A 26,054-nucleotide genomic window follows, 5' to 3' on the forward strand; every position below is an offset into this window, starting at 1 on the left:
CATGCAAGATTCATTCATTTTTTTGTTCAGAATACGTTTGTTTGTCGAACTGAAGAAAGACATTTGCTTCAGTACACCATTACGCCTATTCCGATCTGATCCACTACTTGCTGCTCCTCTGACAGAATGCATCAGCTTGCTGATCCATGACCTCTTGAGTAAGCTATTCAGCTCAACACCTTATTAATTTAGAATCAAGGTCCTAGCTAACGTTCTCCATGCCAGTATCCACCAGAACTTTCACGTACCCAAATTACAGCATCCAACCACATCTTCTGCATATCAAGGACAAGCCCATCTCGATTCGAACACCGGACTCTACAGTGTTTGTTTCAATAAGTCCTATCTAAGATTAGCCTTAAAGGTGAACTGCAAATACTTTCGATTTCACCAAAATTTGGGTTAGACTTCTCCTGTTATTGTGCAGGGCTGCAGAAGTATTTAATTTTTATATATGAATATTTACAACTGTCCACGATAACAATGTATGGGAAATGCCCATCACTTACCTGGAACTTTGGAAAATCACAAAATCACTGGTGATACCAACTACATACTTTAGTAGAACACACTGTTCAAATTTGCATACTGTCGAGACTTATTTCTCATGGTAAAAATAAGTCCAAAAAAAATGTACACACGTATACAACATTGCATCATACAATATCATAATCACCGTGTATTTACTCTTAAACTCTGTGTCTCACATCAGAAGTTCTTGCAGTTCACCTTTAATAAGCTGTACTATGGGCATACATAAAAAACGAAGTATTCTATCAAACCCAAACTGCAGACACACACAAATCACTGGTAAATTACTGTGAAGTTTCTTTATTGTCCCCAAATACTTTATTCATTTTCTACATTGATGGTTTGGGTATCTGAAAGTAAAAGAAAATATATTATAAATAACAAGTGAAAGATATTTCATTATTTATTTCACTGGTGTTTTAAGGCTTACTCAAGAGTAAGGCTAGGAGTGAATGAGTGCTTGGGGTTTAACGTCGTACTCAACAATTTTTCAGTCATATGACGACGAAGGAATCCTTAGGGTGAATGTACGTGTAATGTGCCTCCTTGTTGCAGGACGGATAGAGGGGGAACCATGACCGTATGCAGATTAGGTAACTTTCAGATTGTCAAATGTATTCAGACTTAACTCCGGCTTAAACATTAATTCCAGTCTCATTTGAATACAAAATCAATGACACTTATAATAACTCCAGACTAAAGTAAATACCATCTTCCTTATCTTTAAATTGTACTATAATTTTTAGCAAATTGTCTCTGTCCATCAATTCTGTAAGCACAAGTTTTGAATTTTGATCAGAATCAGAAAACACCACAGTTACAAAAAACTTAGAATAACCTTTCATTATCATGAACATTATGACTGAAATCTATGAAACACAGTTCTGTAATCCTGGGTATAAAAAAAATTAGATTTTAACATCATGACAGTTGCACCAATACTATATTCAACTGCCTGATGATCTTAAAACTAAGTACTACTCTCGCTTGGTAAACATTTTTAACTGTAGCCCAAGGGTTATCTCCCTTGATTTATTCAAGGCGTCAATATAAAGAGCCAACGCATGATCAGCCATACTCCCTACAGCGCATTCGTCACTCCCTACCTTTCGCTTTACATCACCGCCACCTTAGACAAGGTTGACCTTTGCAGCCTGTGCGACGTACGTATCACCCGTTGGTGGCGGTCATTTAAGTGAAAGGTAGAGAGCGAGGCATGCACTGTAAGGAGTATGACGATCAGCCTCGCCAACTTCTGATCAAATGGTGTCACAAAGGGCTACAACAACTTAATTGAGATGTATCTCATTTATATCTCACACCTCACATGATCATTCATCTTATGCACTGATAGTCCGGCTTATTCTCAGGTAAAACTGGGAAAAATGCAAAAAGAAACCACCAAATGGTCTTCCTGCAACACTGCACTTTAGCTACGTGACAGAGGTATGAAGCAAACAACTTTGCCCTACTGTGGGCTGCCCTTAACTATGTCACACACGTGAATCCTTAAATTTAGTGATTATACCTTTATTTTCACTGCAGTCACCTCAGTATGATGTATAAATGAGATCTATATGGGGTGTACACCTCATGTACACCTTAGGGAGAGGTATAGACTATTCCATCTATATTATCTGAGGTGTACTGTACCTCAAGTACACCCCAGGTATACACATATACCTCACATATACCTCAGGAACTTTTTTGGAATGGGAGAGCAGTTTTGGAATGGGAGATGATGTACCTCAGGTACACATCAGAAACTTTGAAAGTCAACAAAAATGAATGATGTACCTCAGGTACCTTACAAACTTTGTGAGTTTTTTTATATAATTAATTGATTATGTACATCAGCCACTTTTTTAAAATTTTAAAATAAGAGAGCAGATTGAGACATTTTACTTCCAATTATCCACTGAGTGGTGCTTCCTGGTGCAGAATTTGTAAAAAGTGTGGGCACATGAACAGTTCTAAAGGGCATAGAAAAGGAGTAGCAGTAAATTTTGGTCAAGCAGCTAGAAAGCCTAATGTAAATGTATATCACTCATGTTGTTGTACAGAACTGCATGCACTTACAACTTAAATGTATCTATAATTTTACAGTGTTCAAGTCTTTTGAGATTGTTTTCTATGAAAATAAAAGGGGAAAAAAGTGTGTTAATTGTAAGCTAAACTATAGGTACATATGCCTTGCCCATAAGCATATACCTCATCTATACCTCAGATATATCTCTTCCATGCCTCAGACACACCCCATCTATACCTCAGATACACTCCAGGCATCTTGTTTTCCTACTCTTTCCAGGGTACACCTCAATGCTGTACTAGAGGTGTAATTGAGGTGTTAATCTGCATAATTGGCAGTACCTCAGCTACACTTTCAATACACCTCACATACACTCCAAGTATACTTCAGACACATCATAGATCAGATATGCTATAATTGTAAAGGATAGCCACACAATAATGGTCTACCTTTCAGGCAGTCAGTATTTATTGACTTATTTGACTGGTGTTTTAGGCCATATTGAACATTTAAGTCATACAAAAGCAGCAAGCATTATGGGGGGAGGATACCTTACAGAACCCACAGGAAACCCACAACCATCCACAGGTTGCTGACAGCCAAAGTGGAAGAAAGCATGAGCTTGACTTGATTTTGTAGCGACCGCATCGGTGGGAGGCTCCAGGGTCATTGCGTCATGCTGGTGTGCTAACCCCCTCGGCCACAGAGGCCTCCAGGCAGTCAATACACTCTAATAAAAGGAAGTGTTTCCAACATGACTGCTGAAAACTATAACCTTTCCGCACACAATGAAATCTGAGTCAATTGTTGACAGTGTTTAATCACCATTAATCATTAACCCCACCCCACCCCATCCCACCCTACTCTACACCAAGTAGCCACCGTCACACCAGACATTTCCCATATACTCGGGTACTGAACCTGCTTACTTTTGAAGTCAGTGCAGGGCACATAGGTCACTAGTGTGTAGAGTTTGTGGGGGGAATCCTCGTCTTCATTACGCTTCCTTGCTAACCTCACTCTCACCCTGTAGGGGACATTCCTGAGAGAAGAGACCAGACAAATGCTTAGAACAAACGTAAGTAACTAACGATGAGGAGAGATATCGGTGTTATGGATTATTCATTACAACTGATGGAGAATTTGTGCTGAATCTATGTATAAATAAGTAATTACATATTAGAATTAAACATACCCACCTACAGTCTGTATAACCTTATTACTGCAGTAACTTTACACCAAAATGAGATTTACTTATTTCATTATGTATACATAAACTGGCCATTTCTTACATCCCCCAGCAGATGCATACAGCACCATTACCCTTGTAATTAGACACTTTGTCTTCACTTTTATATTTTCTAACCATTTTAAGTGATGGGCATCTATGCGAAATACATAATGGAAAATAATATCCTGCCCCTTTTTAATCATGTGTACTAGATGACACTAAAGAATTCAGCAAAAATGTTTAACCATTATGTCACTCTCTATCCAGTTTCACAGTCCTGTCTTATAGAACAAACAAAGGTTCACAGAATTTTCTATAGTACAAAACTTCCAGAGAAAGCCTGTATCAAGTGCGCAATGCTTGGGGCATTGACAGGCAGGTTATATTGTTATTCATTTATGTATCTGATTGGTGCTGAAATGCTGTACGAAAAAAAAAGGGCTTCATTTATTTGATAGTAGTCAGAAACCCATGTGGAGGAAACCAAGGTGCTTGGAGTAAAGCCTTCACCAGGTACCAGGACAAACCTCCTGATGGAAAGCCACAGTAGAAGCAGAGAGGGATTAAAACAGATGACCATAAGTCATGGGATGGACACTCACAGAGAACTAGCCTCATAAGCCATGGGACGGACGCTCTCAGAGAACTAGCCTCAAAAGTCATGAGACGGACACTCACAGAGAGCTAGTGGTTTATCATAGTGCCTCTGACTTGTGGTAAGACCAGAGGATTTAGCTTACCTGACTCCCTGAGACCACACATGTTTGTTGAGTCGTGTGTCTACGCGGACATCTGGAGTTCCCATCATCTTCTCTGCAAACTTACGGATCTCCTTAATGGCACGGGGTGCCCTCCTCTTAAACCCACTGAAAATACACAATTCAAAAGTTACCATGTATTAATCACTAAATAACATTAGGACAAAAATCACCAGTTTGAAAAAATCTAGGGTGAACTTCTTTAAAATAAATTTGTCCTGTTAATGTAATGTTCAGACATCATGGCCTATGCCATACAAATATTCTGTTGATACTCCTGACATACCTTCTTTGACATTTCATGAAGGTGTCTGGGACAGTTAGTTTTTCAAGTTCCTACTTATCAGGAGCATGTCATCATACGGGGCATTATTAATTAATTTACACACCCGGATAAAAATTTTTCATCTCATGTAGAGTTTATTGACAAATATACACGGAACAAGACACATTTGTAAAATATCACAAGTTTAGGGTAATGCTTGATGAAACATTATCATTGTTTTGTCAGATATTTGAAAAAATAACAAAACTGATATGGTAATGAAATCTGGTTGATAATTATCTCACAGCTTGTTCAGTAATGGCATTTTAAAGCACTGGCACACTTACATTCCATGGATGCGTTTGTGGAGATGTATAGTCACTTCCTTGGTGATAACTTCATTCATAGGGGACTTCTTCTTATCACCTTTACGTGTGGGGGCCATCTGTAAATAACAGCAGCACATGTAGGCCATGACATATACAACTACATACCACTCCATTACAATTTTTTCCATTGAGATATTCCACTATTCCGATGGCTACTGAACTAATGCATGTACCATTCTGCCAAATGTCCCCCAGTTCAATGCTTGAAGTTGATCCACTCACATTTCAATTGAGGAGTTTTGAGTTCAAACTCTTCTTGGCAATTGGCAATTTACCGATGACTTGTCTCGCTGTATTAGGAGAGACCACTGACACCACTTTGCTTTAGGAGCTTCTCAAGTTCACAAAAGTCCTCAATTTTCTCCATTTTTTGTTTACTTTAAATAATTTTTTTGGGAACCGTTTTTCAGGCATCCATGTTACTGTAAATGTTATCAACAATAGTTGCCTTACAGTTCTGACAGGTCAAGTGTTACAGTAGGACATTTTTTACCTTCAGCAATAAAAATTCAAACCCAAAAAATCCTCTATTTACCTAGAGGTACCTGGCGCTACAACTGCACTCCAAGTAAAGCACAAAACACTCGGAAAGCAAGCTCCCTCACCATGTTTTCTCAAAATACCATGTTACCTTCAAAACATCAATTTCCAGGTGATAGTCAAAGTACCTTGTCTCATTTGTCATAGGTTCATTTCAGACCCTCAGAAGAAGACGTTGTGTACAAGTGACATGCCCTTGATGTTCTGGTTGGGGGATATTTCATTTCTAGCCGGTAACAGCGGCAATGTTGAAAAATGTAACTTAGGAACATACTTCCATAATGATTCTGCTTGATACGAAGTGCAATTTTAACGATGTCTGCACTAAAATGAGAGTGAGCTGTGTGGTTGTTGTTTACGTATTGATTGGAGTTTTACGCCGTACTTAAAAATATTTCACTTATACGATGGCGACCTGCATTATGGTGGGAGGAAACCGGGCAGAGCCCTGTGAAAACCCACGACCATCCGCAGGATGCAGGCAGACCTTCCCACGTATAGCTGTGTGGTTGTCTACTTTGAGCTCTAAGTAGGCCTACTGTAAACGTAAAAAGTACGCATCCACGTTAACTTTGCCGATGTTATTTCATCGTTATGATAACCAGAATCTGGGATACCACACGCAGGCAGCTACAATGTCTATGTAAGTTAGAGAAACTAAGATACACGACAAACAGTTACATTTACAGTGTGATGTTGTTGTTGTTATAATATCTCCATAATATTGTGACGTGTACCTCGAACACATAAAATTTAAAAGCTATGATGGCTTCAATTTATTTAAGTATTGCGGGTTGTCGTTTACAACTCCGGAACACAAAGATAAAGACTGAGATGATGGTGGATTAACAACTCCATGCTCATACGTCCCACCTTGGCAGAATGGCGGAAGGGAAAAGGCCAAATAGAGGATTCTGGGAAAAAAGGGAAAACTTAACAGGGGACATAACTCATCCAACATCAGCTTAGAAATAAGCGCCAGGTGAAACGAGGCATTCATGTTACTATATCAACAGTAAGTTTATTGCAATTTGTGTAAGCTCTCAATTACAAATGTTACCAATTTAAACTTACAGCGTTGAAGCGGATTTGTGACTTCCAAGCACAGACCTATGTTTAGAAAAAAAATTTAACGCACATATTAAATTTGTCAGTAGGCCTGTTAAGTATACTCGCTGCCAGGCACGTGCATGTGTTATAAATGAAACGTGCACCCAATCACCCGAACTTGGGAAGAGACAGTAAAGAAATTAAAAATCTGAATATCTGACATACACATCTACAACAATGTTTCACAGTGTTAACGGGGACATAAATGTCTGCGTTTGCATCCAAGGGTGCTTTGAAAGAGCAGAGATCTAAAAAAAATAATAAAGTAAAGGTAAAATCATGCAGGACCCTGGAAAACTGTATACCGGTAAATACATATAAAAATACATCTGCAGATTTCTGACGATTTTTGTTCAAATTGTTGGGTGGGCACATCAGCACTGCATGTATAACATACTTTAAGATCGGATACGGTGACCGTATAGGTCTCGTAATTAAGGTACGCGGTGTCCAACCGCTGGCACAGGTACGAGGCGTGGGCTCAGTTCGATGCCTTGTATTTCTCCACTGTAATTGTCCTGGGACCACCTGCACTGTCTTGCGTTCATTGAAGACCTGACCGCTTCCGTGTCCTAATGGACTTCTCCGCCTCGAAGTCGAGAAACCCCGGGATCAGCACGGGATCAAACCCGGATTTGGTCATACCAAAGACTTTAAAAATTGTACTTTTTTTTCGGCGCTCAGGACAGAGAGATTAGAGCAAGGAAACGTGATTGGTTCACCCGGTGTCAGCATAATGTGACGGGGTGCGGTGTCATACATGATATTTCCGCCATGATACTTCAATGATCGTAGACGGCAGCACTTTGGCGGTATGGACTCGCCCGTACAAATGCCAATGTGTAAATAAATAAAAACATTCGTGGATAAGGCATTCAATAAAAATCAAAATCATTAACTTATGGTTTTGTGCTATTTAAAGTTGCTACATTGCATTATGTATATTGCCAATAAATAGCTAAATATAAATTAGAAGATAAAAATTTACAGGAATTGTGATATACTCTTCTTATAGTGCTTTTTTGTGTGTTTTTTTCAACATGCAGAATACATAACATACACATTAACAATGGCATTAAAGTAATTTTGTTGCATGGTTACCGAAGCCCAGAATAACAAATATACAACTAGGCGCTTGCTAATAAATTTACATGCTAAATGCTTCACCACAGCCTACCTGTCTGGGCTATAAGAGGGAGTCGATATACATGGGGGATACGGTCAAGTGTGTAACTCAGATATGACAATTCAACCATTGTTCGCGTCTCTTGGTCCCTATAGGAATCCTAAGCATTGGTGTAATTTTATAGCCGTAGGCCTATTAGATCCTACTCCAGTACATACACAGTGTGTTGTACAGAATATTATCCATGATGTATCGAAGACCATAACAAAAAAGATACCGGTACTCCGAAAGCGCATGACATGAAATGTACGTAGCATATAGATTCATGTGATATCAAGATTGTTGATCCCGCTTCGGTAAGTGTACATCGGTACGCGTGTACCCACACCAACCGAAATCATGAGTGTATAAATCCACTTAGGAGGTGAGGGGCGGGAGGGGGGGGAGGGGAGTGACTCCGTGGCCGTGGTGGTTAGCACGCTAGTGATCCGAGAGCCTCTCACTAATGTGGTCGCTGTGAGTTCAAGTCCAGCTCATGCTGACTTCCTCTCCGGCAGTACATGGGAAGGTCTGCAGCAACCTGCGGATGGTCGTGGGTTTCCTCTGGGTTCTGACCGGTTTCCTCCCACCATGATGTTGGCCGTCATCGTACAAGTGAAATATTCTTGAGTACAGGATAAAACATCAGGCATAAAAGTACAGACGTAATATAATGATATATTACATGATTATCGCCACGATATGGCGGAATATTGCCGATGGGGCGTTAAACCATAATCATTCATTCATCCATACACGTAATGATGCGGACCCATGCACCCTGTCGTGAAACAGAAATCTAAGCAGTTGTGCACAGTGCGTCATGCAGTGACATATGTTATATATGGTTATACGCCGGCAGGCCAGTTATATATCGACAAGGAAGTGTATACATTTATTGATACACGGCCCTATAATAAAACGTTATCTATATGTGGGCTTGTGGCATAACCTTGAAGAAGATAAAAAAATTCAGAAGGTAAAATAAGCTTGTCATGAATGACATATTATTTAATCATTTGTTGACTCTCTAAGAGCATAGCTTTGATATTGGCTGGAGGAGAATGTGATACTGTACAGATCTCCTCCCAACGAGCACAAAAATGGCTAATGAAGTGAAGTGAAATTTATTCACTCAGATTCTAAACGTTACGGTTAGGCCTGAGTTTACAATAATGGACATCAGCTTTATCTAGAAGTTTGAAGCAAAGCTACCAAGAAACGATGAAGTAGATGTTTCGTACGTAGGCATTCATACATATAAGATCGATATGTCTGATCTTCAGAGATTAATTATGTTGTTAACGAAATTCATCATGTAACAACACTAATAAGGCTCTTAAGGAGGTCAGATCTGGTGGGTGCGGTACTTAATGACAAAGATTTGTTAATGTAAGCCTAACGGTGGAAAAACTCTTCAGAACATACTGCCACGAACCATACATGTTCTACCCTATGTAGAAAATCAGTATCGCAGTGTAGTAGAGCCGCAATGCATATACCTGTTGGTTGAGAAATAAGTATTTTTATTTAATGACTAAGTATTTTTGTTTTATGACTTTCTCTCCTTCGCAAGGAGTTCCATTTGCTAAATATGTTCTCATGTAAAGATCTGAGTTATATATCATTCGCTTATTTACCTGATTTATTTGATTAGTGTTTCTACTGTACTCAGAAATGTTCCTCTCTCGTATGTTTTTAGGTATATATTTGTTTCACAATATTCACACTTTACAGTCCAATCTTAGTTCAATTTTAACAATTAATATTAAAAGGCCTTTTGATACAATACTTTTCAGATATATACGTGTAGCTGTATACATAGCTTTTTTATGAACTTTATAGAAGCCAGTGCACAGGGTACACATGTAGTCGTACCCTGAACGGATTAACCGTGTTTCACACAGCTCTTATACATTTTTAGTCAACTGCTGACAACCAAACTATTTGACTATATATAAAGAAGTACACGCACTCGAGTTATCGTTAAAAATAAACTAAAATTAATTTGTTACGAGACTTGACGCTGGGAATCCAAACACTGTGCTCGGTAGCTGAGACAAATCGTGTCACTGGGGTGAGCGGTCTCTGGAAACCAGGCAGAACATCAAAGAGATGGCACTACAGGTACGTTACAGGTATGTGCAGTGGTGACACCGTTGTTTTTCTGGCACGAGTGTGCTTTTGAACTTGCGCAATAGTATTTATATACTTTGTAACATGGTAATACTGGTAACAATATTGCAAACGTTTCGTGTACAGTCATGACCAGCGCACACTATACGTGTATGTAGATATACGTAAGTAAACTATAGACGCCAGCGTATTGACCCAGGAGCATATCACCGATGCGGTCGCTGTGAGTTCAAGTCCAGCTCATGCTGGCTTCCTCTCCTGCCGTAAATGAGAAGGTCTTCCAGCAACCTGGTCGTGGGTTTCACCCGGGCTCGGCCCGGTTTCCTTCCACCATAATGCTGGCCGCCGTGGTATAAGTGAAATACTCATGAGTAGGACGTAAAACATCAATCAAATAAATAAATAGATAAATAAATATGCTTCATACACCCAAACATCTTGCCACAGACTGTACTTTCTTCATGTTACAGGTACAGATCGAGGCTCACAGGAAGAGCATTGCATCGATAGATATAGGCCTACATATGGAGTATAGGGGTTATTTCTGAAATTTAATCTGGTTTCAAAGTTGTGATCTGAATGATGGTTTATTGATAAGTCTCTTCATACATCCTAGTGAAAGGCAATCATTTCCCCAAAGGCATACCCAAATAATTAAATGTGTTTTGGCATTTTGACACACGTAAGGTTTATGAAGGATCATTTTAAATATACTACATAGTCATAAAACTGAACAGAGCATTCTAGGTGTAGAATCAATCACAAATATGCTAAGTATGCCCCACCCAGCATGTAACACGGGCAGATTTTCACCAGCCGTTACTTAGTAAGTTTCAAATATTTCCGTACATCTTAAGATTTTTGTGGGCAATTTTTGTTGTCATCTGAGTAGTGGTCCATGATGTTCCTGCTCAGCATAGTTTCTTTGCTACAACATTTTTCTTGACAAACATTTAACAGTATGGCCAGTTGGTCCCTCTGGCCTTTTAGGAGCTGGTTCTGTGTGGGACTAGATGAGCTGTTCGACAGATTAGATGTATCATACTTATGTACATGTTAAGGGCCATGTTAGTGTCTATACCGGGTTCCATGTCAGCAGAACGTTAGGTGTGAGGACTGTCAAATTCCATGACAGCCAAGCGTTGGCTGTGTTGACTGCCGGGTTTCAAGTCAAGAGAACGTTAGCTGCGTTGACTGTCAGGTTGCACGTCAAGAGAACGTTAGCTGAGTTGAGTGTCGAGTTCCATTTCAGCAGGACGTTAGCTGTGTTGACTGTCGGGTTTCAAGTCAAGAGAACGTTAGCTGCGTTGACTGTCGGGTTGCACTTCAGCAGAACATTAGCTGTGGTTAGTGTGGGGCTCCATGTCAGCAGAACGTTAGCTGTGTTGGCTGTTGAGTTCCATGTCAGCAGAACGTTAGCTGTGGTGACTGTGGGGTTCCATATCAACAGAACGTTAGCTGTGTTGGCTGTTGAGTTCCATGTCATCAGAACGTTAGCTGTGGTGACTGTCGGGTTCCATATCAACAGAACGTTAGCTGTGTTGGCTGTTGAGTTCCATGTCATCAGAACGTGAGCTGTTCGACAGATTAGATGTATCATATTTATGTAGCCTACATGTTAAGGTCCATGTTAGTGTCTATACCGGGTTCGATGTCAGCAGAACGTTAGGTGTGAGGACTGTCAAATTCCATGACGGCCGAACGTTGGCTGTGTTGAGTGTCAGGCTCCCTGTCAGCAGAACGTTAGCTGTGTTGACTGTCGGGTTTCAAGTCAAGAGAACATTAGCTGCGTCGACTGTCGGGTTGCACGTCAAGAGACGGTTAGCTGAGTTGAGTGTCGAGTTCCATGTCAGCAGGACGTTAGCTGTGTTGAGTGTCGGGTTCCATGTCAGCAGAACGTTAGCTGTGTTGAGTGTCGGGTTCCATGTCCACAGAACGTTAGCTGTGTTGACTGTCGGGTTTAAAGTTAAGAGAACGTCAGCTGCGTTGATTGTCGGGTTCCATGTCAGCAGAACGTTAGCTGTGTTGACTGTTGGGTTCCATGTCAACAGAACGTTAGCTGTGTTGGCTGTTGAGTTCCATCTCAGCAGAACGTTAGCTGTGGTGACTGTTGGGTTCCATGTCCACAGAACGTTAGCTGTGGTGACTGTCGGGTTCCATATCAACAGAACGTTAGCTGTGTTGGCTGTTGAGTTCCATGTCAGCAGAACGTTAGCTGTGGTGACTGTGGGGTTCCATATCAACAGAACGTTAGCTGTGTTGGCTGTTGAGTTCCATGTCATCAGAACGTTAGCTGTGGTGACGGTCGGGTTCGATGTCAGCAGAACGTTAGCTGTGTTGACTGTCGGGTTCCAAGTCAAGAGAACGTTAGCTGTGTTGAGTGTCGGGTTTCAAGTCATGAGAACGTTAGCTGTGTTAAGTGTCTGGTTCCAAGTCAACAAAACGTTAGCTCTTTTGGCCGTTGAGTTCCATGCCAGTAGAAATTAGCGCTGTTGGCCGTTGAGTTCCATCTCAGCAGAACGTTAGCTGTGGTGACTGTCGGGTTCCATGTCAGCAAAACGTTAGCTGTGGTGACTGTCGGGTTCCATGTCAACAAAACGTTAGCTCTGTTGGCCGTTGAGTTCCATGCCAGTAGAAATTAGCGCTGTTCGTCTTCCATATCAGCGTAGTGTTATCTGTGTTTACTGTCGGGTCAAACAGAACCTTTACTAGACAGGCTTGGCGTGTTATATTTGCAGCTAGATAGCCCTCTTTTCAATAGTTGGCACATGTTCATATAAGATTATTCTAGGTGTAATGATGTCATTCCTACTTAAAACTAAATGTGAGCCACACATTCATTGATCTGAATAATTGAAACAGTCGATTTTTTAAGCTTAGCCCTGTGTACATCCCGCCTATGCATAGTATATGTATTGTTAATACTTTCTCTGGAGTTTCAGTAGACAGAGTTAAGCATGTTAAAGCACGAGACAAATACACGCCCATTGCAATAATCGTGTGTACTGTAAGGAAATATCGTAATTTTATCGTATGTTTTCATCCTATTTACTTGTATACATAATCACCTTTTTCACCTTAGTTGTTTTCGTTGGACCGAAGGCACTCCTGTTTTCTTCACTCATAAAACTGGCAGTCATCATATAAATGGCAAAGTCTTAACCATGTCATTAAACATCAATCAGTCTATTAATTACTGATATCATTTATTATTCTGATCCTCAAGAATCTCAAGAGATGGTTTCTTTCTGTAGGAATATTCACTGAGTCTGACAATGAATTTGTTTATTTGATTTGTATTTTACCTTCTCAAGAATATTTCACTTATGCGACGGTTGCTAGCATTATGGCGGGAAGAAACCGGGCTTGGGGAAAGCCACGACGTTAGACAGGCGTTTGAGTCATCTTAGTTACCACGCTATGCACTGGACCGGTAAGATTTTAGTAATAGTCTACTCATTCCAATATGAAGACGTTTGACTATTTTCAGAAAAGAAAGATACCAGGCGAGACATCTAAATGGGAAAAGTAATAATGGATGGAGTTTCCGGGACAGTTTTGACCGGCTCTTCTTATAATGAATGTTTTTTGTGGCTTTGTGAACAATCGGGATTTGCTGATTCGGTTGTCTTCAGACTGTAGGCATGTCGAAGATACTTTGTCATGCCATGGATAGAGATTAAACAGAGTCAAGCAAGAAACGTCTCGCAGTGCCGTGTCATTATTCCACTCAAGCTGTGAAGCGATCTAGTTGTTATAATGAGACGAAGCGTGTCCATGTGTACTCTGTAAAATGCCAACTGATAGCCATTGGGACCATTGTTCTGATACGTTGGAGGGGCCAACATTTTCTTTGTCCAAGCTGATAAAATGATGGTTAATATCAGGCAACGAGTTAAACCTATCGCCCACGAACAAAGCTTCCACGCTCGATTACCAACAGCACGGTGACAGAGTGTTGTACACAGGCCTTTTGATTCCGAACATGCTATAGAACAGAGAAAAGTGTCAACAGAAACGGAACTTGTCATGTTACAATGCGACCTAACACTTTCAGCATGGAATATTTGTGGGACCGGGCGCAATACCACGCAACGGGCTGACCGCGTTTTTTGATCGGCGGAATGGCGCTGTCCACAAGCCTAACTGTTGAAGTCTGCCAGCTACAGGTACACTGAACTCTAACAGCACTGTTAGCCAAAAGAAACCGGAAGAAATAAAAAACATTTTCTGTTTTGTTTCATGAGGTTATCTTCAAGAATACATACAGGTTTATACACGTACAATAAATGAACCCGGTGAATATGTGTGCTGTTATAAATCACTGTTATTTAAATCACCTATAGTAAAAATTTCGATCACTAATTTTTTTTATAAAATCTTAAATGTTAACAATTCAAGGCACACGTATCAAATGTTCTTCCTGTGGAGGGGTAAAATATTGTGAAGTTGTTGTGCATATAAATACAATGCAGTAGGTCAACATATTACCAAACGAATGGCAGTGTCAGATGTTTGAGATGAAAAGTACTGGAGGCTGCTGTGTAACCACACCCTATCGTGAGCTACGCCTTTTACCATGTTTTCTGGAGAGCCCGATATTAATCCAGTGTAAACTTGCGTGTAACTTACCACCAATTCTCCAGTTTGTATGTAAACTCTGTAAGGCTTATAGGATATTCAGCAGACATGAGCGATGGCATAGTGATATAGAGCGTTCGGTTGGATTGCCATTGTTTCATACATGCAACCACACAGCTGTGCTTCAGTGCCCTTATGTTGTTGGTATCGCTACCCTTAGCTCTTCCCTTTAACAACAAAAAAAAAAAGCACCGCCGGATTGGAGTTGAAATATTGTTTGAAAGCGACTTTAAACAGAGAGAAATCCAACACCAATCAATCATGCTAATCTCAAACTACTCATATATACTCATTTTATATCAGAATCCATTAAAAACTCCCTTCTATATTTATTGAAAAAAAATTCAATATTAGCAAGTTTTATAGGCATCTCTTGTCATCTCTTGACTTTGTGAACAGAATATAATGTTTGTTGTAAAAATGATTAACAATACATAACATACATAAATTACTAGAGAGCTCGACACATATTAAACTACACTTCTATCCCCGGAACAACTGATATTTACTATCTGCATAAAATGCATCAATTTACCTGCAGTATATATGGAATTGTCAAGATATCAAGTCTGTTTCAGAATATTTACGACTCGGAAAGGCACGACTTCCGGAGGATATGGGTTTCATCTTTAATTGGTACTCACACCAGATGAAGTTGACGAAATGTATAAATTCGCACAAATTATCTTCACAATATTTTCGGATAGCAAGTTGTCAGTCTTTGCAAAAAAAATCCTATCATAGCTTTCTTAGTTTCTCGATCCGATAAAATTGGAAAGGCCTTTTTCAGCGGTTCCTCCATAAACACGTGTCAGCGACAACTCATCTACCAACAATCCAATGGCAACAATCCAACAATCCAAAAATTACGTTCAAAATTGTTTTTTTTATGCTGCTGTGACTAGAATTGCCTCCACTCCCACGACACACATCCACACACATTATCTGTTCTCAGTTCTGATGCTCCGCCTTCACATCGTAATTCACTGGCGGTAATAAGTCATTTAGTCCCGAAAATTTGTCTGGTAAACCTTCTACCCACCGCATACACTTTTCTATGGCCTGTCTCATTTCCAAGCTCTCCTCGTGCTTCACGGAAAACACAAAAAGTCCAGCGGTTTTAAGTTTTGTTGATGCTCCAGCAGTGTCCTCCGACGTTTTGTCAATGGTAGAATCCGACTGAGGGCAGATGGTCCAAGCGCTGGCAACACGACGGCCATTTTTAGGGGTGGCTTGGCGGGGGCCATGGTAGTTGGGACGTCGGTCATCCTGCCTGTCAAACCGATGGCGTGGTGACCGAAGTGTTGGAGGAAGTTGACGAGAAGATAAGCGTAACGGTTTCCTCGGTAAGATGTGGCCAGTAGAACTCTCAACAACAGGACGAGTGGACATGTTGATTTGCAGAAGGAGCTGGCTGAAAAATGTCGTTTTCAGAGTTCAACTCCGTTGGTCAATGGAAGTCGGGAAGTTGGGGTTTTTTTCCTCAGTTAAAACTACACCGTCAGTAGTTCGAAGATTAGCGACCTGTTTTTGTCAATGCCCATGTTTAGAAATACACTGTTAGGATTTCCAAGATTCATACATATTTCTGCTTGCTCTATTCCAGTATAAATTTTTCCTAGAGCTTTCAGAATAAATGTCTATCTTTGAATCCTGGAATGAACTGTCTGGTCCAGCATACAAAGTATAAAGTTTTCCGTATGACTAGTCCTTGGTATATCGTGTATACCTACTGATCAGCCTGAAGCCCCCACAGGTGCGCACCAGCTAGCTAGGATCCGTCCTGGGTTATGCTATAACCGGATTAGTGGAAGTGATAAGTGAAACTTGAGCCGTGTAAAGGGCCAATAACAAACATAACGATCTGACTTCTGCTTGTTTACACGGGCTCCAAATCTTATTGGCAGCCACACGTTCTGGTCGTAAATCCTTCTACGTGTCACTTCGCCGGGGGCCTGACTGCCCCATACCTGAACGGGTCAGGTAAATAAGAAAGTGGCCATCCGCTATGGCATGTCTATGCCCTTATTACCCCTTACTGATTGGTCAGCTCACTGGGAGGCTGTTCCAGCAAACTCCCCTTGCTGACAAATCGGCTGTATATCAGAAGGTTCTCGGTTTACCAGGGTTTATATATCTTGACACATGGCCAGAATAACTAAACAACATTGCTATACTTAAAGCCTTAACGTTAATAATAGTGTGTACTTTACTCACATTTAAACATCGGGGAGGGTTAGAAATTATTTATGGTAGCAGTGGCGGTCTTTGTTTAGAAAATTACACCGACCAATCGAGAGGAGATGTACATACCACGAGTTATATTTTAGCGCAGGGATAATTTATCGGGTCAGAATGAGCTTCTGGGTGTAAAATTCCAAGGCAAGTGACTTGTGGTGAACTGGGACACTCCGTAGGCTGGGCTCATTAGCACTACGTGCGCTTAACATGGCTATGTTAGTAAAGAGTAAATCGCTAGGACACACGACGTGCGTGTTCAAAACCCGACTTGCATAGTTTGTATATTTACTCCCATTGTCCGTGGGGCCTGAGTGAAAATAAGTGGTGGGCGACGCTCGTGAGGCCGTTTGCGCTGTCTTATGTTCGTTAAATACCACTTGTCTTTCACCAGAATGTCTGTACGTCACGTTTGAGAAAGTTCGTCAGTAACTTACCAAGTGTTGGTGGATTAGCCTGGGTACTTTGGTTTTCTCCAGCCATGAAAAAATTACCGTCATGAAATAATTGATAAAATCTTCAGTATGTCATTAAAAACAATAACCAATTAAGTTCCCATTTGCCGGCGTATTTAACACTGGATTAATGTACATTCCTATAGAAGACAGATTCATTGTTTTGTTGTATGTCATTCCATCGTTTTGTTGGTTAAAATAATGTGTCACGTGACTGGTGAACTCAGTTGTCGAAGAAAAGAGAACTAAAAAAACACTCGCCTGTATACTGTTTATAAAAACAACATTTTTGGGGCTCCTTGTCGAATAAGTAATAAGTCAGGATCTGGAAATGACAACCCTGCCTATGTATACACAAGAGTCGTATATGGACGACATTGTCTTCATATCTTATGCAAATCACATTGTTCAAATCTTGAATCTTCTTAACAATATTTCATGTCGGCGGTTTCCTGTCGTGGGACCAACTACTTCGATCTGTCAGTAACCTGGGAATTGTCGATGGTTTTCCCAGGGCTCTGCCCATTTTCCTCCCATCTTAATGCTGGGCACCATCGTACTGGTGAAGTGATTCTTAATTATGGCGTACAACACCAATCATATAAATTAAACATTTTTGATAGGGTTTTTGTCTATATATCTAGCTACCTACACCATAAACATCTAACTCTGACGCAATCTCTGACAAACTGAAAATAAAAACCCATTTACGTTCAGAAAGTCTTTGTTCTTATTTTGCATTTATACTTCGCTACATTATATATTAACCTTGCTGGCTTTAAAATGCATATATTCTGATGAATTGCTCAATCAGTTTCAAGTTTTTTACCGCACGAAGGTTATGTATAGTAATACTTCGGAGTATACATAAAGGAGAAAAGTTTTATCATAAACCACTACATGATATTCACTTTATACCGTATTTGAGCGTGGGCAAACAGACACGTTCGTTCAAAGCTATTCTTGGTTCTGTATTGTTTCCTCTTATGCTCCAACATTCCGCACTGTGCACTCTGTCCAGCATATATCCTGTCTGGGGTACATTTATGATGCGTTTTGATTTTTTTTTTGAAATTTGCACCCAAGGCAAATAAAGAATGGCAAACTTATGGAGGAGTTTGGAGTTGGCCGTCCAGGGTATTGCTTAACCAGAGGGTGGAGAAGCTTAGCATTACTTCCGAAATACGATTTGTTAATTTAAATCATTTTTATGTTCGAAATTTACACACAGTTGAAAACAGTTCGTTGCTTTTCTACTATATTTCATTTGTCTTATCAAATATGATATATATTTAAACCAATATGTACATAATCTTAGCGTAGATCGGTACCGGTACAGTATTTTTTTTGTTTTTTTTTGTTTTTACAAGTCCAACTCGTGGATGCCTTGGCAAAATATCGTTTTTGTTGCAGACTTCTTTAGTGCATTAAGGCAAATTCACAAAATCACGACTTACGGTTTTGAAGAATAAAGTATGAGTTAACAATATTTTAACTATTCAAAGACCAGTGGCTCACATATCAAGTTCATTTTCCCTTGAATAATGATGTCAAAGGTTAGAATTCAGGCCCAGCTGGCTCAGCCGCGGCGTGTTGGTGTCCCGTCCATATATACGTTTTTCTTCCAAAGTTAAATGAATAAAAATTGAGAGATGGCTTGCTTCCCACATTTGTGGTATACCCCCCCCCCCCCCCCACCTTCTCGCCCTCCCCACTGTCACATGTGATTGTCAAAAAGTTCGTCTGTTGCTTGTCAGTCCGATAGTTTTACAGCCGTCATATATTGCTTGTCAGTTCGGTAGTTTTACAGCCGTCAAAAATTGCTTGTCAGTCCGGTAGTTTTACGTCCGCCATATAGTAGTGGAATATTCTTTAGCACTCTGTTAAAACAACAGTCCAATCAAATCTTCACCATAAGGAAACGTTTATTAATAGTGGGGCCTAACTATACATATATTTAGCAGTATTAATACTTTAATTCACCTATGTTCAGTCTTATATATACTCTGTGGCATGTATAATTGTGTTTTGGCGGATCGTTGAGTTCCGTGAGCCTGTCGAGCTTACCAAGTATTTCTGGTACAACATCTGTGAGTATATGTTTCGCTCAAGTTAATTGCACATGCACGGACAGGGACGATTTTCTGGTTGACAGAACAAGGTGCTCGCCCGTAGGTCTCGCTGATGGTATCTATCTGGTACCGGGCCTGACGACCAAGCAGGGAACAACAGGGGGTCAGGAATAACACGAGAAGGCGTCAGGGCATCGGGTTATCTAACTAGACCAGATTGTCTAATGGTGACGTAGTATATGTCCTTGTGATGAACCAATGTCACACGTAAGCTATGCCCCAGATGTCCTCAGATTGGTTTCAACAATTTCACCGATTTAATTCACAGAGCATGGATAAGTGTCAATTTTAAATCCTCCAATATGCGATAAAATTTTTAAAATTTGCTTCATTCAGGTCTTTAAACGGGTGTACAAAGCTAAAAGAACTTCAGTTTGAATAGCTGTGAAGAGCTAAAAGCGGCATACATAAACTGGAGTTCAGGTGAACTCAGTACACCCCTGAACAAACTTACTAATGTTTTTATATAGTAGATCTAGTAGACGGTAACGCTAACGAAAATGTAGGTACTCTGGATACCATGGAAACACCCGAAAGGCGCGAAACATCGTTACCTATGTATCTATGTTCAGGAAAAATTTGAAACTTCACATGCAAAACATCTTCTAGACCGGGCCAGGATATGGACGGACAGACAGACAGAACTGTCTTGCAAAAGGTGCATTTACGCCTTCCGGCAAGCACCTATTAGAGTGACAATATTATTTTTACAATGATCTGTGCGGGGATCTTTTATAGACTTCACCTGAAGTCGGACGTACAGGGCAGACAGTTATACTCAACTTTAATAATATTTATTTTAATAGGTTTAAATAGCTACAAAAGATTAGTGTAACGGGGTTCTGTTTGAAATCATAAAGGCAAGGTTATGTAGACACAATGAGGTGGATAGAATTCGCCTTTGAAAAAAAACAACATTCCGGGGCCCGTTCTACAAAACGTGCCAAATGTTCGCAAGAGTAATTGTCGTGGTAACGCATACTGAAGGGATGAGATGCCATAACAACTGTAACAGCCGCAGTTAAAGTTCCACTCGCTGTGTAGAACGGTCTCGCTTGGCGTTAGGTAAACGTGAGCATTCCATCTAGATACCACAGGTAACAGAGTGGAGGATAGGACTGTCCCTTTTCAAATGTAGTTTGTCACAGATGACTACATTTGAAAAGGGTAATACTCTAAAGGAGCTTGGATTGTATCAATGTGGAATGTTTAAATTTCCCCTACCAAGATGCATCTTTTTGCACGGTCCACAGAGCCGCAGAATGGTATAGTGTGTTTCATAGTCAAAGGGCGAATCAATCTATTTTACCAAACACGTCAGCTCACTTTCCAAATTATCTCCCCTGACCACGCAGCTTGTTTTACCTTCAGTCCATACAATGTATAGAGACATTCAAGCTAAAAGGCCTCTCTTCAGGAAACATGGCTGAATTAAGAAATTAGATTTTTGTTTTCCTATTAGAAAAGCGACAACATCGACGTAATCATCGTATATGAAACAGGAGTCATTATGGCAGACTTTCCATATTTTACTGTACCGATGGTTAACGGGAGAGGCCTAATCGTTTGGAGGCACTTCTGTCATTTGATCAATGACATTTACGCCTTCCGGCAAGCACCTTTTAGAGTGACAATATTATTTTTACAATGAATGTTTTTGGACAAAATTTGAATTTGATTTCATTCTAAGCTGGTTGTTTTTACCATTTACAAGCAATGGCCAGGCTCTAGGTAGGCGCCATGGCTGTTTTAATCTGTCATCAGTGATTCCTTGTCAACCTTGAGAGCTTTCATTGGCCAGTTATTGTCGTAATCTGATCACGGGCAAAACTGAAAGCTCGAACAATGTTCAAATCTGTTATTCATGATTCATTGACTTACTTGAAAACTCGCACGGTGGTTGTTTCCATCCTTTCTCAGATTCATATGAATAATTTTGCATAGTGATGTTTAATAACAGTGATTCAGTTTCTCACTTGAGAGCCTGCCCAATGCATGGTCATTTTCATCCTTTTTCAACTTTTGGAAAACTTGCACACTGACTGCTTTAGTGTGTAATCAGTGATTTCATGGGCTCCATTGTAAGCTTTTGCAATTCCTGCTTTTATTTTCATTATTAAATAGTTTTTCACTCATTCAATTCAAAGCTTGCAACATCAGTGTTTTAGTCCGATATATTACAGACCATATTGTAAATAAGTTTTCATGCTCTTTCATCTGATTTTGGCATCATTTATATGTTTTCTTCTCCAGCGATTCCCTTTGTCACCTGAAAGCTTGCTCAGTGGTCATTTGCGTCCTTTATCAGCTTTTGGAACACTTGAACAATGTCTGCTTTCGTGTGTAATCAGTGATTTACTGGCTCCATTGAAAGCTTTTTAAGTTGTTATTTTCAGCATTAAACAATTTTTCAGTTCAAACCTTCCACCATCAGTGTTTAATCTGATATTACTGTTTTTTTCACTTGCTTTGAAAACTTGCACAATTGTTCGTTTTAGCCTTTTCTCAATGATTAAGATCTGAAAACGTCAGGTTCATTTCACGCCGTATCGTTCGCCAACGTGACTCTATCCTTTGCACAATGTCATATTGAAAACTGTGGAAATACGTATCTGTTACAGATCCGTTAGGGTTAGGGGTTACCTTTGCATTCCTGTAATGATAGACCGTACAGTCGTCCGAGGGGATGTACTGCGATTTGAAGTTCCGGCGATGGCCCCATATGTTATGAATTCCAGCTGAAACCACACGCTTCGGATCGTAAATATACTTCGGTCGTATCCTGAACGGTAGCGTTTCTTCTGTCCTGTTGGTTTTCAATAAAGTGACCAGCTGGTACTTCTTGGCGGCCTCTTGTGTGGGGAAATAATCCTTGTGATCCGGGAGGTAGGAGTAAAGGAGGTACGATTTTAGAATGAAAGCCGATGCTGCCGGGTTTAGTGTAAGCTGCTTGTTCACCCACAACCACAAGTTCCCTTCAAGTGAAGGCACAATGTACTCGTCCATGTCGACATTGATGATATACTGAGTTCTGGAGCGGTACCTATACAGACAGTCGTTCACCGCGGCCAGCTGGCCGAAATAATGAATATTGGTGTAACCTCCACCTAGGTAAGCATCGAACGGTAACTCCCAGGGAATAACGTGGACAACACCGTGATGTGACATGCTGTCCAGCACTTTACCTACCCTGGCAGATACAGAATGGTTGTAAACCACGATTAGATCAACACCAAGCATTCGCTGAACCTCCACAAACTCTATCAGCTGACTGACTTTGTCATAACGCCTATGTAACGGCGGTACACAAGCCACAATACGAAACTCTTCAGCCGGTAACTCCGCAGAGATGGTGATGCCCCTGGAATCTGCTCGATCCCCTGGGAAATCCGTAGGGACGTTGTCTGCTATGATGGTAACGCTCGCTGGATGTCCACCTGGTGGTACTGGGCACAGAATAAATGCACCGGAATATCTGAAATTTTTTTAGACAAAATTGAAGGCTTGGCTTAAAGTTAAAACTAGTATTAAGTTTTAAACCAGTTTTAAACAACCGGGCTCTGGATTGCGTTTCACCATATTACCCTTGAAGAACTCTCCGTTTAATATGATATCCGGACTCTGCCAAACTGAATCTCTTTATAATTCTAATTTACATCAAAAATGAAGTAAACATAACATAAAGAACACAGAACACACTTCTTCGTGTACATGCCCATGGTGGCTTTGTGGCTCCTAGATTACGATCGCTTGGTCATGACTAATGTGATTTTATGATAATTTTACTAGATTACGATCGCTTGTTTATGACTGATTGTGGCTTTCTTACAACTCTCCTAGATTACCATCGATTAGTTATGATTAATGTAGTTTTCTGACAACTCTCCTAGATTACGCTTGGTAATTATTTTCTCGGGAATCTTTGCTATTTAAATTGCTAAAAGGTACTCTCCAAGAAAATGCCTGTGTCTTAAAGTAATATACCTGATGGCAGTTACTTGAGCAGGATAATAATGAAGTAGGGGTGCCTTCAAAGGGATGGTGGTGGTGGTAGTTTGTTTAATGGCGTTTCCATTCTAATGAATGATGCACGCCACGGTCAGTGATGAAATCAGGCGGTGTTCCTTCAAAGGGAGTTAATCCTTAATATATGCTGATATATACGGCAGCTGTATTTAGTCTTTATACCAACCTGTATCCGTGGGTCTCTGGTATAACTGAGACGGAGGAATTTGCTTTATAACACTTATTATTAAGTTTGTCTCCGATTAAACAGTACATGGGAGGTACGGCTGTCTGGTCCGTCAACGAAAGGCCGATAACTCTGATGTAACCGCGGCCATCTATTGTGTCGTGGTAGGCGGAAAACACGTGGGTGTCATTGCCGTAGCCCACTGGTCGAAAATTGCTCTTGTTGCTAGGTGATGCGTCACAATCCCAGATGCGCTCCGCTCCCGTAGAGTGTTGATAGTTGATTAGAAGGACACACGTAGATGTTCCGAGAACAAGGATGATTGCGAAGATGTATTTGACAAGAAGGAGGCGGGAGAGTAAATGTGGTCGTGTTCTGTGACCTAAAATAAGACATCATGTGAAAAATATACAAACTGTATTGTACAGTGAGATGTGTACATTTTTATGTCGCCAATGTCTGTCGCTAGTGATCATGAACAAGATGAATTTACCGATATGTATTTAACTTTTAACTTTTATTACACTTTTGAACAATCGAGGCTATTCAGTCAGATTATATATTTACGATTTTAACAAAACCCAGCAACCAATATACTACTCCAGAGACTCGATGGAACAGCAGCAGATTTAGTTCATATTAATATACTTTTACACAGTTATTTTTGGACCAAGTACAAAACTGAAGACTTGACTTAAACTTAAATCTGCATTGTATTAAGTTTTAAGACTTTTGAAGAGCATGAACTCAGCATCTTAACCCAGGTAGTTCCATTAAAGTCATAGTGTATAACACATTTACAATTTAAACGTTATTATAAATTGTAAAGTAAAACACGTCATCGCCAGTAAGCTTGTCACCATATTCCAAAATTTTTTCATTAAGCTATATAGGGTTTTTTTAATTATTATTATTGCAAAATCAACTAAACAACGACACCGGCTATTTTTGAATTACGCTTTAAGGCTCTTTTACTTCTTATTGTATCATATATATATATATATATATATATATATATATATATATATATATATATATATATATATATATATATATATATATATATATATATATAATGTATAATATATATATATATTTTTTCATTATATATATATATATATAAACCGACTTCGAGAGGGTTGCTCTAACCATTAGGCCACTGATGCCGTATACGCTTTAAGGTTACGTATTATGTCACAATCTCAACTATATCGTAGGCGTATTACCTCTACAACGTTTACAGTTGCCAGTTATCATAATGGCGCCTGTTAAACTCGCCATAAAGGATTCACCCATTCCGATGTGTAATAAAATGTTGGTTCTCATCTACCCGGTTACAGATCTCTGTCGCTATAACGAATAGTGCGAGACTGAGAGGATCAGAATCCTGTGCACATACTGATTCAGTTTTCTCCAATCAAATACCTTCGACCAGAACTAACCGCCAGACATTTATGAAGGGTTCAGATAACCAAGACGATAGAGACGGAAAATATTCAGATCACACTGTGGTATATTGCTGTATTTGATCAGATAGTGTTGTAAATAACACAATATCTCCGTTCCAAGTTTTCTATATGAAAGACTGTGCATTGAAGAGGTAAAACCTTTAAAAGGACAAGAATGTTTGGCTAATGTTTAGGCCTAAGTAAGTCTGGACGAATCAAATGTAATGTAATAATTGTAAGAAATCCCAAGTGTAATAATAGTCATAGCAGTGGAAAACTCAAAGACTTATGTTTTCAAGTGTATCGATCAAACAAGGTGGGTGGTGGACGAATCTGTAAGTTAGTGACCCGTGTAACTGGTTTTCCCCCATTAATTTTAATGATAATTTCTACACAGTTATAATGTTCAGATATAGCTTATTCCATAATATTTAAAAAAAACGTTGATGTAAAGGAGATGCCGATAACTTAGCTTACCGTTCTTAGCCGCCATGTCCGTCTCACTTAATGTGGCAGTATTCACCTCCTGACCTACGTTCTTTGAGGGGCATATCAAAAGTTATTACCCGTATAGAAACTTTCTGATGTTACTCCTGACCTACAAATCACACACTGTTATAATGCTGGTATTTGACACTTGTGACTTGTTCACTGCATTATAATGCTAATTGTAAGAATGACGAGACTATATATAGACCAGTGCTGGCTGCATATTCCCGCTGTAAGGCCGAGTCCCATGACAGCGAGCGGACTGCCTAACCCGAAAGCTGATATATTCATTTTACCTTAGATAA

The 26,054-nt window shown here is 39.9% G+C and overlaps 2 protein-coding genes across 2 annotated transcripts; both read right to left on the reverse strand.

Moving 5' to 3' along the window:
- Window positions 1-811: 811 nt before the first annotated feature.
- Window positions 812-5,903, reverse strand: LOC135472928 (large ribosomal subunit protein eL31-like). Its single transcript, XM_064752661.1, has 5 exons — window positions 5,835-5,903; window positions 5,162-5,259; window positions 4,532-4,657; window positions 3,490-3,602; window positions 812-881 (listed from the first exon to the last, which is right to left on the reverse strand). The coding sequence occupies exons 1-5, from the start codon at window positions 5,886-5,888 to the stop codon at window positions 850-852; spliced, it is 423 nt and encodes a 140-aa protein (XP_064608731.1). The 5' UTR covers window positions 5,889-5,903; the 3' UTR covers window positions 812-849.
- Window positions 5,904-22,125: 16,222 nt separating this feature from the next.
- On the reverse strand, window positions 22,126-23,339 carry LOC135473571 (beta-1,4-galactosyltransferase galt-1-like). Its single transcript, XM_064753427.1, has 2 exons — window positions 23,320-23,339; window positions 22,126-23,095 (listed from the first exon to the last, which is right to left on the reverse strand). Exons 1-2 carry the CDS (start codon window positions 23,337-23,339, stop codon window positions 22,126-22,128), a joined length of 990 nt encoding a protein of 329 aa, XP_064609497.1.
- Between the last annotated feature and the right edge of the window lie 2,715 nt (window positions 23,340-26,054).

Source organism: Liolophura sinensis, chromosome 8 (assembly GCF_032854445.1).
Source record: "Liolophura sinensis isolate JHLJ2023 chromosome 8, CUHK_Ljap_v2, whole genome shotgun sequence".
Taxonomy (NCBI): Eukaryota; Metazoa; Mollusca; class Polyplacophora; order Chitonida; family Chitonidae; genus Liolophura; species Liolophura sinensis.

What these genes read in the sequence shown, in the direction of transcription:
- LOC135472928 (XM_064752661.1), bottom strand. Translation starts at nt 5,888, where the DNA reads ATGACAAATGAGACAAGGTACTTTGACTATCACCTGGAAATTGATGTT. An exon ending in TGGAAATTGATGTTTTGAAG is followed by an intron (nt 5,260 to 5,834) that starts GTAACATGGTAT and finishes TGTTATTTACAG; the next exon opens with ATGGCCCCCACACGTAAAGG. An exon ending in GCCCTGCACTGACTTCAAAA is followed by an intron (nt 882 to 3,489) that starts GTAAGCAGGTTC and finishes TTTTACTTTCAG; the next exon opens with ATACCCAAACCATCAATGTA.
- LOC135473571 (XM_064753427.1), bottom strand. Translation starts at nt 23,339, where the DNA reads ATGGGCATGTACACGAAGAA. An exon ending in ATGGGCATGTACACGAAGAA is followed by an intron (nt 23,096 to 23,319) that starts GTGTGTTCTGTG and finishes AAAAAATTTCAG; the next exon opens with ATATTCCGGTGCATTTATTC.